Source organism: Linepithema humile, chromosome 4 (assembly GCF_040581485.1).
Source record: "Linepithema humile isolate Giens D197 chromosome 4, Lhum_UNIL_v1.0, whole genome shotgun sequence".
Taxonomy (NCBI): Eukaryota; Metazoa; Arthropoda; class Insecta; order Hymenoptera; family Formicidae; genus Linepithema; species Linepithema humile.
This window is the reverse complement of record NC_090131.1, coordinates 17,264,837-17,277,547: the sequence shown is the minus strand read 5'-3', so window position 1 is coordinate 17,277,547 and position 12,711 is coordinate 17,264,837. Positions and strand designations below refer to the sequence as shown.

The following is a 12,711-nucleotide window of genomic DNA, read 5'->3' as shown; positions in this document are numbered from 1 at the left end:
ATCCTCACGTATAACTAATCTTCATTTTTTGTTTTTTATTTAATAGCATTATTTCAAAATTTATTAATTTGATTACATTATTTATAAAATTATATATTTCATATTCTTACATAAAATAGGTAATTTTTATATACAAATAGAAATGTTAATGATTGGAAAAATAATTTGTGTATTTTGCAATATTCTGTTTTACAGTAGCAATCCTCTGACAGCAAATTCATACTTGTGTTCATAAAAACCTATTCCTAGAATTGAATTAAAATTTGTTATAACAACGCAGAAACTTTAAATTTTTGTCAAAACAACATTACAAAAATAATTATGAAAAATAGATATAACGTGCGACATATAATAAATTATTTTTTAACTACAGTTTTAACCATAAACTAACGTCGATTATACTTTAATCATTACGCAATTCTACTGCGATAGCAATAGTCCGAACAGCTATAAGTTATAAGACCGTGATATTTAATAAACAGCATCTCTTTGAAAAGAACAAACCAACGAACACAGTGAGATTATATGTTTCGTTAATGTGGGATTTAACAGCATTGTTTAGTTCTCCGTCTCCAAGAAAAGATCTTAATTATGGTATTCTTCACCGGTGTAGTATTCTTCATCAGAAGAGTATTCGTCGGAAGAATATTCGGAAAAGTATTCATCATCGTGATAGTATCCCAGGTATTCGGCGTAAGGATCGAAATCATCATCGTCATCCGGCTCATCGGGTATCATACCGTGGTACAACATATTGTAACATGTGGATTCCGAACTCCGGAAATGTAAGTAAGGCGCCTCGGGATTGAGCCGTGCATTGCATAGCCAACAGAAATACGTGCCACAGTGCGAACAAGTCATCTTATTGCAGCCATCTGATTTCTGAAACAATTCACCGAAATATGTGTAAATTACATATAATTATGCTTGATCTTTACAAGTATGTTTTAGATTCATACCTCGATTGCGGTCTTGCAATGAGGACAATTGCGACTATTGTCATTTATCCAATTTTTAGATAAAGCGTTTTCTATTATTATCTGAAGCCGTTTCTTGCCATAACGCTTCTCTAGTTCAGCCTTCCTTTCATTGCTGGCCGATTGGTATTCCTTCACTAATTGCTGTTCTTCCGCTGCAAATAAATCGATATAATTAATCTATTATATAAAATTAATATAATAAGTTTAACACGTAAGTACTTTTTTGTTTGGATCATCTCTATTATTAAAGTATAGGTACATACCTGAACTAATTTTACATGGTTCCACACCATGATAAACCATCTTGCAATAAACACAGAAGGAATATTGACAAACTGGACATGTTGCCACATGTTCATCGGGATCTCGAGTGACAGGATATTGACAATTCCGTCTTGGACAATAAATTATATCCATCATAGTGTCTAATGTAGTATTTAACAGTAAAGAATCATACTTGGAGAACAACTCTGAACTTACTAAATCTTTAATCTGCAACAGATTCAACAAACAGATGCTTTGTGTAATTTCAGTAGTACTTTGATATCAATTAGCATCTATAAAAATATAATACAAAGTAATTACCTGTCCAGGTGTTGCTTCAAATTTACACTTTTCCTCAGGACAACAGATATTCATCACACTTCCGTCCTTGATTTTGACTTCAAAGTACCCCTTGATACAATCTTTACAGAAAATGTGATTACAAGGCAAAAACTGTGTACAATGCTCTCCCGATTTATCAGTAAAGCAGATATTACAGGTATAAAAATTCTTTTTAAATTCAATTTGCTTTCGGTTCTCATTGTAATCAACCAATACTTGGATAGGATTTGTACCAATTGGGTTATTCAAGATAGCTCTTTTGTCAATGGCTTTTCTCTTGGCATTTTTCTTTGCTATAGCATTCTTTTTACTGACTTTACTATTACATTGCTTGTTAGGCTCATCCGTTTCTTTGTCTGCTTGCAAATTTTGCAATTTCTCCAATGTTATTTTATAAGAAGTATATATGTGATCCATGTCTAAATAATTTTTTATTTTTAAAGATTTAAGTGTTTCATCTTGCAGGAATTCCATCCATGTGAACAAGATCTCCTGCTTGTTGTTCTTCCATAACAAGTCGAGCTTCTTGCATAACTTGGATAACACTACTGATCGCAACCAGGAGGAACATAAAATAAATGAAGGTGGAGATACAGATGGATAATCCTTTGGCAAGGTAACATGCAATGTTAAGGGTGGCAAATACGATATCTGCACTTCCTGTACAGATCCTGTCTTTTGCCTCAAATCTTTATATTTTAAATGATAATTTTCTGGAAGATTCAAAAATATATTCATTTTGCAATTGAATTGACCATTTTCCTCGTGATATGAAAATTCTTCTTCATTATAAATACTTTCCAAAGCAGTGACCTCATCTTTTTGTTTTTCGTAATCCATTGACTGAAAGATAAAGATGATATTATTGTGACTGCATGTTTTTTAGGCTAATAATTTAAAGAATGAGAAAATTAGCAATTGCACTCTTAACAATTCAGAGATTCAGTATATTAATACTAAGTCTCACACGAATAACTGTGCTACACTTCTAATTTGCTTATTAGAAACAATATATGTTGTGGATGACAATTCAAGAAGGTTATGTGCTCGTTGGTTTTTCAAACAATTCGGAGTTTATCGAATTGTTCTAAAAATATATGGTGGATATGGTGGAACAAATTTGATTCTAATAATTACAAAATATTATTATAAATTGAATAGCGCGACATACGTGATTTTGAATGGTTTTCGTGAATAAAAACGTACAAAGATTCTCCTGTTCGGCTATTGCTAATGACACTGCGCATAGTGTACAACGCTCGGCTCTTTAACGTAACCGCATTTTTTGAGTTTATATAATAGAATTTATCAGTAATGATAAAATATCATTATATATTACACAATGTTGCGTTAAACAAGTGTACTATTAAATACTAGTTCGAACTAGACAACATATGTAATTTTTAGCATAAAATATCTTAATACTAAAAAATTTTAATAAAAAAGTGTTACATTTATATAATCCAAATAATTGTAATTACAGCAAATATACCTTATCGTTTAGTAAAAAGTATCCTAGCAAAATCTTAACAATATGAAAGTAATTTAATAATAGTTTTGATCGTTACAACGAACTTATTTCCTGTGTTTTGCAAAATCTGCAAATATGACAACAGATTGCACAGAAATATTGCACAGATAATTAGGGCTCAAAAGATTTGAACTTTTTATATGTTCAAACTATTCAAATAGATCGATAAAAAAATGACTATCGAGTCCAGATATTTCGGATAGTTCGACTGTAAACTCGAACTAGCAAAACTAGTATGCATTTCAAACGAAAAACGATCGAAATAAAAACTCGAGAGCTTTTTTTGTCTCGATATTCGGACTGTTCGATCTGTTCGAACATACCTTCAGCTCAAAGCAACGTCTTATGATTTATAATATATTACAGACATAAAAAGGGAATAGCCCATTTTCTCATCATGTTAGCATTTTTATAAGCTATGTATACATATAAAATATTTTCAATATTTTCTTGTTTCAATCGATCTTGTCAATTATCGATAAATTGTGTAACGTGTTGGGTAGCATGACTCCATGAGTCTGAAAATAAATAGTGATACACATTTGATTAATGATATTAACATATTGTGTCATAGTCGCATAATTTTCGTAAGATCAAAGATATCTAACCGGCTTTTACAGTGGTTCAGTTAAATCGAGTGCATGAGATCGCGTTGAATTGAACCGGTGATACGTGTATTGTTTTGAGATGAAGGCCGAAGATGAAACGTGGAAATCATTGTTTCCAATATGTATCAATGCAATAATGTCTGTGAGTGCGTATTATTTGACTGTTTACTTAATTCCGAGGATAAAATCCATGTTCGTCAAAGCTAACCTCTACGGTATCGACATGAGCAAAAAGAGCAGTGACAAAGTGTAAGTGAGAATATATTTTATTACTGTCGATTTTTCTCTTGTAAATCGTACGTAACAATGCCTGCACACAATCGATTTATTTTTGCAGACCAGAGGCTATAGGTGTTGTTACTGGATGTGTATTTCTCATAATAATGTTTCTATTCATTCCTGTACCATTTACAGATTATATATTTAGAAATGAAAATTTTCCACATGACAAGGTACAACAAGTCTCTTGTACAATATATAAAGATATTTATGTATATATAAACAAGAGCTTTCCGTTACAGTTTGTTGAATTTTTGGCTGCTTTACTATCCATATGTTGCATGCTACTATTGGGTTTTGCTGATGATGTCCTGGATCTTCGTTGGCGACACAAGTTATTTTTACCCACTATAGCATCTTTACCATTACTGATGGTTTATTATGTTAACTTTAATTCCACGATGGTTATTATTCCAAAACCATTGAGACCATGGTTTGGTTTTTCACTAGATTTATGGATATTTTATTACGTATATATGGGAATGCTGGCTGTATTTTGTACAAATGCTATAAACATACTGGCTGGCGTAAACGGTTTGGAGGTTGGACAGAGCTTAATCATTGCCACAAGCATTCTCATCTTCAACATCTTAGAATTATCTGGCAGTCAATGGAAGGCCCATCAATTTTCAATGTACTTTATGCTGCCATACATAGCCACCTCTCTTGCATTATTTAAATTTAATTGGTAAGTTATATTAAAAAGTACATCTTTTTTTGTCATAAAGTAGTATATTGTGATAATACGTAGTAAATTTATATACATATGAAAGTTTTACTTTTTGGATAAGGGAGATTCAATTCTCAAGCGTATAAGTTATATGTATAAACCATTTAACATTTATATTTCGTCAACGTAATATTTTAGCGTATAAATCCAGTATAATATTACATTAGTGTACATTGAGTATCGAGTATAAGTTAATATCACAGTCGGGTGCGACCAGTACGTCAGTAGTAATCTAATTTAGCGTAGAAGTTCTCTACCAGCCAGTCATACTTCCACGTGTTATTAAGAATCGTTTCAGGCGCGAAGTAAAAATCCCTGGATTTAGAGACTCTCAGAAGACCGATTTTACCATCCAACCACAGTCCGCTTCCTATTAGGTCCTCAACGAACGGCACGTCGATGGTCTTCTCGATATGAATCTCCTTCGACTGGACTTTATTACGAAGACCGATAATAATATTAGCGGGCGCTTGGCACAGATTACAGTACCACCCGCCGTAGTGATTCAAATCTCCTATAACTAATCCTAAAATATCTCTTTCACTGGCGTCTTCATCCAATTGTTGTCGCAGTACAAGCGAGTTGGATTGATAGGCATCGTGCATCAGTCCTACGGTGTATGCACCGAGTGTTATCGTTGTCTTGAGTGGGTGCTGCCAAAAAAAGCCGTACACCGACCATCTTAATCTAAATCCAATAGGCTGAGGCCAACCGTCGTATACTTTGAGGAACATTAATGCCCTGGAGTTCAGTATCTGCTCCGATTCTGTTGTTACGTAGATGTCATCGTCCTTTAAATTCTGCACTACAGCCTTAATTTTACTCCAGACGTATCTCGATACTATCCTCAATGGCTTGCGAGATTTTGTCGCCACATTCATGTATAGGATCTTCTTCTGCTCCCGCTGTAATAATCCCTTGGACAGCTTGTGTCGAAAGTTGTCCTCCGCATTGTTGAAGTCGCAAATTACAAAAAGATCCACCACGTCGTAGAGTTCCTCTATTATTACTTCGGCGATAGCTGAATTATATTCGTTCAGAAAAAATGTGTGAATGATGCGCCTAACGTTTTTACGTCGTTTCAGACTGACATTCTGTTTTGATGCCATGATCGCTCTCCATACTACTTCTGGCTGTCCGCAATCCAGGCCGTGCCATCCGTGATTGCAGATACATCTTTCCAGATGCTCATTATTTCTCATCTTACGCTCGTCTACCCCGAATTTCCAGCAGGCAGTATGATTGTATACTTCAAACAGTCTAAAGGTCTTGACATCCTTCAGCGCTATCTCTCCATTGATTGTCTGGTAAATTGGTGATTTTTTACGATTGCCCTGATTTACTTGCAATTCCTTTAATAAGAAAAGCCACAGTTTTATTCATAATCAAAATATTTTGAGTATACTGTTTAAAAAATTAATAGAATTTTTCGAAATTTATAGTACCTGTGAGGGTTCAAATTTTACAAAACTGACAGATGCACGAGTCGTTGTCGCAATTAGTTCAGCTGGCGGAGTTGTGGCGACATAGATCATAACAATTAGAACTTGCAAGACCAATAAGGTATATAGCAACGCCAGCTTCCCATCTAGACGGACCTGCATGGCACTAAGATGCTCGAATAGCTTAATTTCTCATCTCATGTCTCCGAAGAAAAATCTTGTTTGTTGCTGCAGTCATTTTCGATAAGATTGTAATTCCAAGAGCATCATCTGAGAACAGAAACGGTAATAATTATTTTATCTCCGCTGTTGTCAGCGTAATATACATTACGTTTGAATACATGTTAAAAATTTATCTTAAATTTACATTTTTATCCAAAATCGATTTTCAAGTTAAACGCACAGTACTCCCTAGATTCGCGCATTGCTATCTAGCGCGATAAAATTTCTTGACCTCATTTTTCGTTGCAACATTTTATATATTTCTTTATCAACGTCAAATCGCGATACACTCTTCAATTTCGAAGACTAAACAACATCACTGATTCTCCGCATTGCAGGAAGCTGTGCGATAACATATCAATCAGATTTACCGTTCGAGCCAAGCCGCGCGAGTTAAACGTCCCGGCAGCTCCGCCCCGCACGCATGTCATCGACACTATACAATATTACATAATAAAATTTCGCTCACGATGCAATTTAACGACAACGACGGTTTCACCAGGATTTCGATGTGACGTTCGTACAGTGACGTCACCGTAATGCGGCGTGCCATTTAATTCACGAGTGACCTCGATCGCCGATCCTGACCAGCGAGCAATTTAAATGGATTCCACGGCGACTATACGATCGGCGACCGGCGATACCGCATGCTTCTAGTCTCCGCGATAGTCGCTGGGCTGGCTGGCCTATTCGGTCGGGATCAGGGGGTCGAACTCCCAGGGGTGTCTTTTGTCTCCCGGCCGGCAACAGCACACACCGCGACGACGTGAAAAACCACGCCCGAGTGCCGTACCAGCCAGCAACCAGCCGGTGGTCCGCCCGTTCGTGTTCGTCGGCGAACACACTCTCGCCACAAGCGCGATCGTGACTATTCGCAAGGCGCACGCGTCTTAGAGGGGCATCTCATTAACTGTATATCTCATCCCCATCGCAAAGTATGAGTAATCCTCGAGTCCGCCCATGCGTCAGAAATTGGATCATTATTCCGACGAGAATTAGTCGTCGAGTTAGATTTTACGGCGAAAACAATGATTTTTGATGTCGCACAGCTTTCCTCTTGGCGCGAATGTTACTCACGTGTGTGCATTCATCATGGTGGTCCACAGTCCCTGTTTATAGTCTCGGAGCAATGGCGCACCTCGTAGCTCCCTTATGATATTCATAATTCTTCATATTTATATCTCTATGCAGATAGTACACTAAACTAATAATAAAATAGGTACAATATGTAATGCAAAATTAGGATATATTTGTATGAATGGCATAATTTGTTTTATAATTTGTTTCATAAAATTTATATTATTCGCATAAATATAAATTATACGCATTTGTGACTATTTTTTTTTTTTGAGAATTATTTTGAAATAAAAACTTGTAGAAATAATTATACTTTGTTCAAGGTATCCGTCGCAGGTTTTTGTAGGCGATACATTCTGCTACCTGTCCGGAATGACTTTTGCCGTAGTCGGTATTATAGGACACTTCAGTAAAACGACCCTGCTGTTTTTTATTCCGCAAATAATCAATTTTCTATACAGTGTGCCACAGCTTTTTCATTTTATACCATGCCCTAGGCATAGATTACCAAAGTAAGTTTCAAATTTTAAAAGACATCAAGAGCACGCGTTAAAAGATTTTGGTCACTACATGAACACTCACTTTATTCGCAGATACAATAAAGAAACGAATAAATTGGAGCCTAGTATAACTGTATTTTATAAATCAGAACTGAATAGCATAGGTAACGATGGTTTATAATATTTATTTGGTAAAATGAAAATAACTTGTATCATAAAATCACATTTTATTTTATTAGGAAAACTATTGATGTGGATACTAAAAACATTTAGACTGGTGAAGTGGCAAGAAGACAGGAAAGGCACTGTAACTTGCAACAATCTAACTTTGATTAATTTTATACTGATCAATCTTGGTCCGTTGAGAGAACCAACGCTTACGTCAATTTTGATAATAATTCAGGTAACAATATGTTGTATATAATTATAATATTGTGAATCGAACGACATATCAAGTAAACTGTATAAATTTAATTGCTTTCAGATTATTAGCAGCATGATGGCGTTTGTTATTAGATATCCCCTGGCTTCCATATTTTATGATGTTTAAATAAGCGTAAGATTCAATTTATTCTTAAGTATAAAATGTGATGTACATATTAAAAGGTAGTAATTGTTTATATAAAATTACTATTCCTTTAGTAACTATCATAAATAGATTTATTAAACCATTATATTGCAATTGTTACGCAAATTTGTTATATTTATTATGTACATTGTATGATCAATATGATCATAAATTCTCTATCTTCTTTCCTTCTTAATATCGAATTAAAATTTTGAATTTTTTTTTTTTTTAATGTTACACAATACCATTGTGTACCGAAGTGTATATACATATACTTGATTTAATACGTATTTTCTACAGAATCAAATAAGAAAAAAATAAGTTGAATTGGTTCCTTACAAATTTCTTATAAACTGTATAAATTGTATGTAATATGCTCAAAAGCATTATTGCATAACTTTATACAAAATAATACATGAAATAATTTTATGCTTTCAAACATAGGCGACTCTTTTCAATGTTTCATAAAGTATTCTACATTCTGAGCGTATGTATGTATCATTAATCAACTCACTTTTTACTTTATAAAATTTACAAATTATAGTCGCAATCGCGATAAAATGATTTAAATACGGACACAAAATCTTATTTAATAAAATACATGGCTTCTAAAAAAAGTTTTCTATAAATCTCAGTTAATGAGAAATTGTTTAAAACTGTGATAATCTATAATTAACATTCACTTCTGATTTGCCTAAATCAGAGATCAAATAAATGCGATTAGGAATAAAGAATTGTTGTACAACAATTACACATAATCTTTCAAAGTGAAATAAGATCTAAGCGTAATCAGATTTGGATACCCTGTATGACATTAAAGGTCAACTAACAAAATTTGATTGTTTAGATTTGATAACAATACGTACTTCTTTATTAACTTATCGATGGCTTAAGATAAGGGCATGAAACCTGAAGCTGGTGCCTGAAACAGATCACGTATGCTGTCGCCTAATCTATTTTTTATGTTAAGTTGTGTTTTTGCAGCATCTCTCAAGCTGTATACATGTGTGAGCTCCATGGTTGTACGGCAGTATTCCAAAGCCTTTTCAAACAACATTATTCCTCTTTCTAAGTTTCCACTGCAAAAGAAAAAGTAGATTTACAAAATTAATTTCATGAAAATAATTTCAAATTCTCAAATGAACAAAACCTGATTATCATTATAAGAAAGAAATGCGTCAAAAACGTACCTTTGAACTTCAAGACTTCCTAATGATTCATATGCAAGCTCGCATTTCTCGTCCAGTTCTAACGCTTTATTAATATATTTTACAACTAGCTCGATATTACCAGTCCATTGCAATTGTAATAAAGCTCTGTGTACATAAATAATTGCATTATCTGGATCCTTCTCTATTGCTTTCGCAAAGTATGTATCTGCTTTATCGAATTGTTCGGTTTCAGTCATCATCTGTAATCATAATAAATGAAAATTTCATCAATAAATCAGCTTGTATCACAACGGTAAATCACTTTCCTTTAGTATCAAGAAATTAGTTATGATTAACATATACCTCAGCATACAACATATAACATTCAGGAAGATCCGGGAATTTATCGAAAATTTTCATGTAATCTTTTAAAGCCTGTTCGGCTAGTTCTACCTCTCTGTTGAGAATTGCAAGACGATAATCTGTATAACATTTTTGCACGTGCGATACACCAAATTGTGGATTGAAATACATCGCTTCTGTAAAATCTTTCTTAGCATCCTCCAATTTATTTACAAGCAAATTAATCTGGATTGAAAACACAACATTATTTTGTTATTAAATTATTGAAATAAAAAAACTTGTGTACCACAAACATGCAATAGAAAAGAAATATATTCCAATATTAATACGCATAATACCTGTCCTCTGTGATGATAGATATCACCGCAAGTTGGATACGCATTAAGAGCTAGGTTGAAATCATTGAAAGCCATTTCTGGATTATCAAGTTGCATGTGTAAAGTCGCCCTCTTTATTAAGGCGCTTACTTTTACGTTTTTGGATACGTCTTCGTTGTTTAATATAGTTTCTATATCTTGCATAGAAGCGTGCTGTTTACCCAAAAGAAGATAAAACGTAGCTCGTAAAAGTAGGACCTCAGTTTTAGACGAAGGTAATTCACTAAATTCAGGACTTTCGATGATTTTAGTGCACAGCGGTATCACATCGTCATACTTCTCATCTTTTACAACTTGTAATAGTTCCTTGAGAAATCTAATAATTGTAATATAATTATGAATATTATAATTACATTAAAACTAAGCATTATGTTTTTCTAGAAACTAACTTTTCTGTTCAATACTTACTGCGGAGTATCTTTTGGATCCTTTAATTTTAAAGTTATTGGATCATTAGGAAACGATGTCATAAAATTCTTTATGACATGTTTACTCGGCATTATAAACTTTTTATTTGCTAAATTTTCCTGTGCATGTTTTTTCCCTGAAAATAAATATTTTAAATTATTAAATATTTTTTTATTATTAATTTTTATTACAACTTATTGTGAATAATATTTTATATTTAATACCAAAAATCCTTATATATAACTCACCGAGTTGTTGTAAGATTTTATCTGCCACTGAAAGAGTTGTTTGATTAGAAAAGGCTTCAAATATACATGCAGTAGTGACATCATCCAATGCAGCTTCCAACTCCCCCATTTGCTCTAAAACACGTCCCCGACGTAACAAAGCTTTTGCATACTTTGGATTTAATTCTAATGCCTTTGTACAATCAAATTTTACAGCATCGTATATTTTCTGCAAGCCATAATTATAATGTGATTATAGTACTTCAAACCTAACAATTAATAAATACCAAACTTGCACATCCACTATTATTATCAATTATTATTAATTACTTACCAATTGTTCATAGGTAGCTGCACGATTTTGATAAAAAGTTGCAAGTTCATTTGCATTTTCTTTCGGACAAATTTCAATTGCTTTATTATAATGATATAAAGCACCTTCATAGTTCCTTGCTTTAAATTGTACATTTCCTGTATTTTTGTGTGTTTGTGCAATTTGTAAAGGCGTCTGGAATGAAAGAATTTACATGGATCAGTCATGAAAATACTATTTTCTGCAGTTTATGATAATTTAGAAGCATAAAGAATATATCACTATAGAGAACATTGTTATACAATTACTTGGTTGATTTCGTTTCATTAATATTGTTTTTCTAAGTAGTAAATGTACAACAAAAATTCATTTATCAGATATTTATTTCAATTTTATTACTCGTTTCAAATATCTCATTTAAATATAGAATCATAATTATTACTGCGTTAAAGATATTTTTGCCCATATATTTATTGAAGTTTATGGCTTGAAGCAAGGATATGCCAATACATAGATTTCTTTATATTTACACTTATCTACCAATGCACACATCAATTTACTGTTATCATTAATAATGTATTTAATTAACTTGAAAGTATCTTATCCTCATAATCGTTCAGACAAATGGATATTACTGTTATTTTTTTTTTTCATTAGGCTTTATCTATAACCAAAAAAATGTATGGTTTTAACCTGTGGTTTGATAGGTAGGCATTCACCATCGAAATCTGAATCACCAGAAATTTGCTCAGGTAAACGATTTTCTTTGGTCGCCGTTGTGTTGCCTTTGATCTTGCCGCGACTCGGTTTATCGGTGCTACTACTGCTGCTGCTGCTGTTTTTGTTTCTGTAATATATATAGCCGAGACCAAGAGCGACCGGTGCCCCAACTACCAGGGCAAGTTGCCACTTTGGCAGCGGACTGCTGCCAGCTACGTCGTTCGTCATCTCTTGGGCCGGGAATAACGGTTTCGCGTATAAAAGTGGATCCGATAGGACACCGGCACAATGATGTCGACGGCGGCGATAATTGCGAATCTTTTATTGACGCGACGAAAGCATGCGGAGATTAAATTGAAGCGATGACACTACGGGTTATCTTGAATCTGGCCCTCGTTATTACGGGCAAACCCGGACAAACTTCCTAACCGCTCCTAACTCCGATGAGACACCCACGAGAGACCACGAGATACTATTCGGACACACGAGTTCTGCGGAAGTTGCGTAACTTGAAAAAATCACCCCCTCTCGGCAAATATTGCAGCTAAAGATAGAAACAATAAAGAGGATTCACACTGCCCTCAATATCGGATGTACGAAATATCGATA

General features: G+C 33.9%; 4 protein-coding genes across 5 annotated transcripts; 1 reads left to right on the top strand and 3 right to left on the bottom strand.

Annotated features, from left to right (window-relative positions):
* Positions 1-145: 145 nt before the first annotated feature.
* LOC105672179 (E3 ubiquitin-protein ligase RNF14-like) lies at positions 146-2,906 on the bottom strand. 2 transcript variants are annotated; one of them, XM_012366928.2, is made up of 5 exons: positions 2,793-2,906; positions 1,566-2,429; positions 1,244-1,472; positions 960-1,132; positions 146-882 (listed from the first exon to the last, which is right to left on the bottom strand). In XM_012366928.2, exons 2-5 carry the CDS (start codon positions 2,424-2,426, stop codon positions 586-588), a joined length of 1,560 nt encoding a protein of 519 aa, XP_012222351.1. In that variant the 5' UTR covers positions 2,427-2,429; positions 2,793-2,906; the 3' UTR covers positions 146-585. The 2 variants fall into 2 exon arrangements, with proteins under 2 accessions (XP_012222351.1, XP_012222350.1); XM_012366927.2 differs by having other exon boundaries at positions 2,758-2,903.
* Positions 2,907-3,473: 567 nt separating this feature from the next.
* Positions 3,474-8,663, top strand: Alg7 (Alg7 dolichyl-phosphate N-acetylglucosaminephosphotransferase). Its single transcript, XM_012366933.2, has 7 exons — positions 3,474-3,974; positions 4,063-4,177; positions 4,247-4,692; positions 7,799-7,987; positions 8,069-8,139; positions 8,215-8,378; positions 8,460-8,663. The coding sequence occupies exons 1-7, from the start codon at positions 3,805-3,807 to the stop codon at positions 8,523-8,525; spliced, it is 1,221 nt and encodes a 406-aa protein (XP_012222356.1). The 5' UTR covers positions 3,474-3,804; the 3' UTR covers positions 8,526-8,663.
* Positions 4,822-7,271, bottom strand: Mgat3 (beta-1,4-mannosyl-glycoprotein 4-beta-N-acetylglucosaminyltransferase). The gene is made up of 3 exons (XM_012366930.2): positions 6,868-7,271; positions 6,180-6,446; positions 4,822-6,086 (listed from the first exon to the last, which is right to left on the bottom strand). Exons 2-3 carry the CDS (start codon positions 6,336-6,338, stop codon positions 4,956-4,958), a joined length of 1,290 nt encoding a protein of 429 aa, XP_012222353.1. The 5' UTR covers positions 6,339-6,446; positions 6,868-7,271; the 3' UTR covers positions 4,822-4,955.
* Positions 8,191-12,622, bottom strand: Tom70 (translocase of outer membrane 70). Its single transcript, XM_012366926.2, has 8 exons — positions 12,076-12,622; positions 11,404-11,577; positions 11,091-11,298; positions 10,843-10,978; positions 10,396-10,750; positions 10,058-10,282; positions 9,734-9,954; positions 8,191-9,622 (listed from the first exon to the last, which is right to left on the bottom strand). Exons 1-8 carry the CDS (start codon positions 12,328-12,330, stop codon positions 9,433-9,435), a joined length of 1,764 nt encoding a protein of 587 aa, XP_012222349.1. The 5' UTR covers positions 12,331-12,622; the 3' UTR covers positions 8,191-9,432.
* Positions 12,623-12,711: the final 89 nt, after the last annotated feature.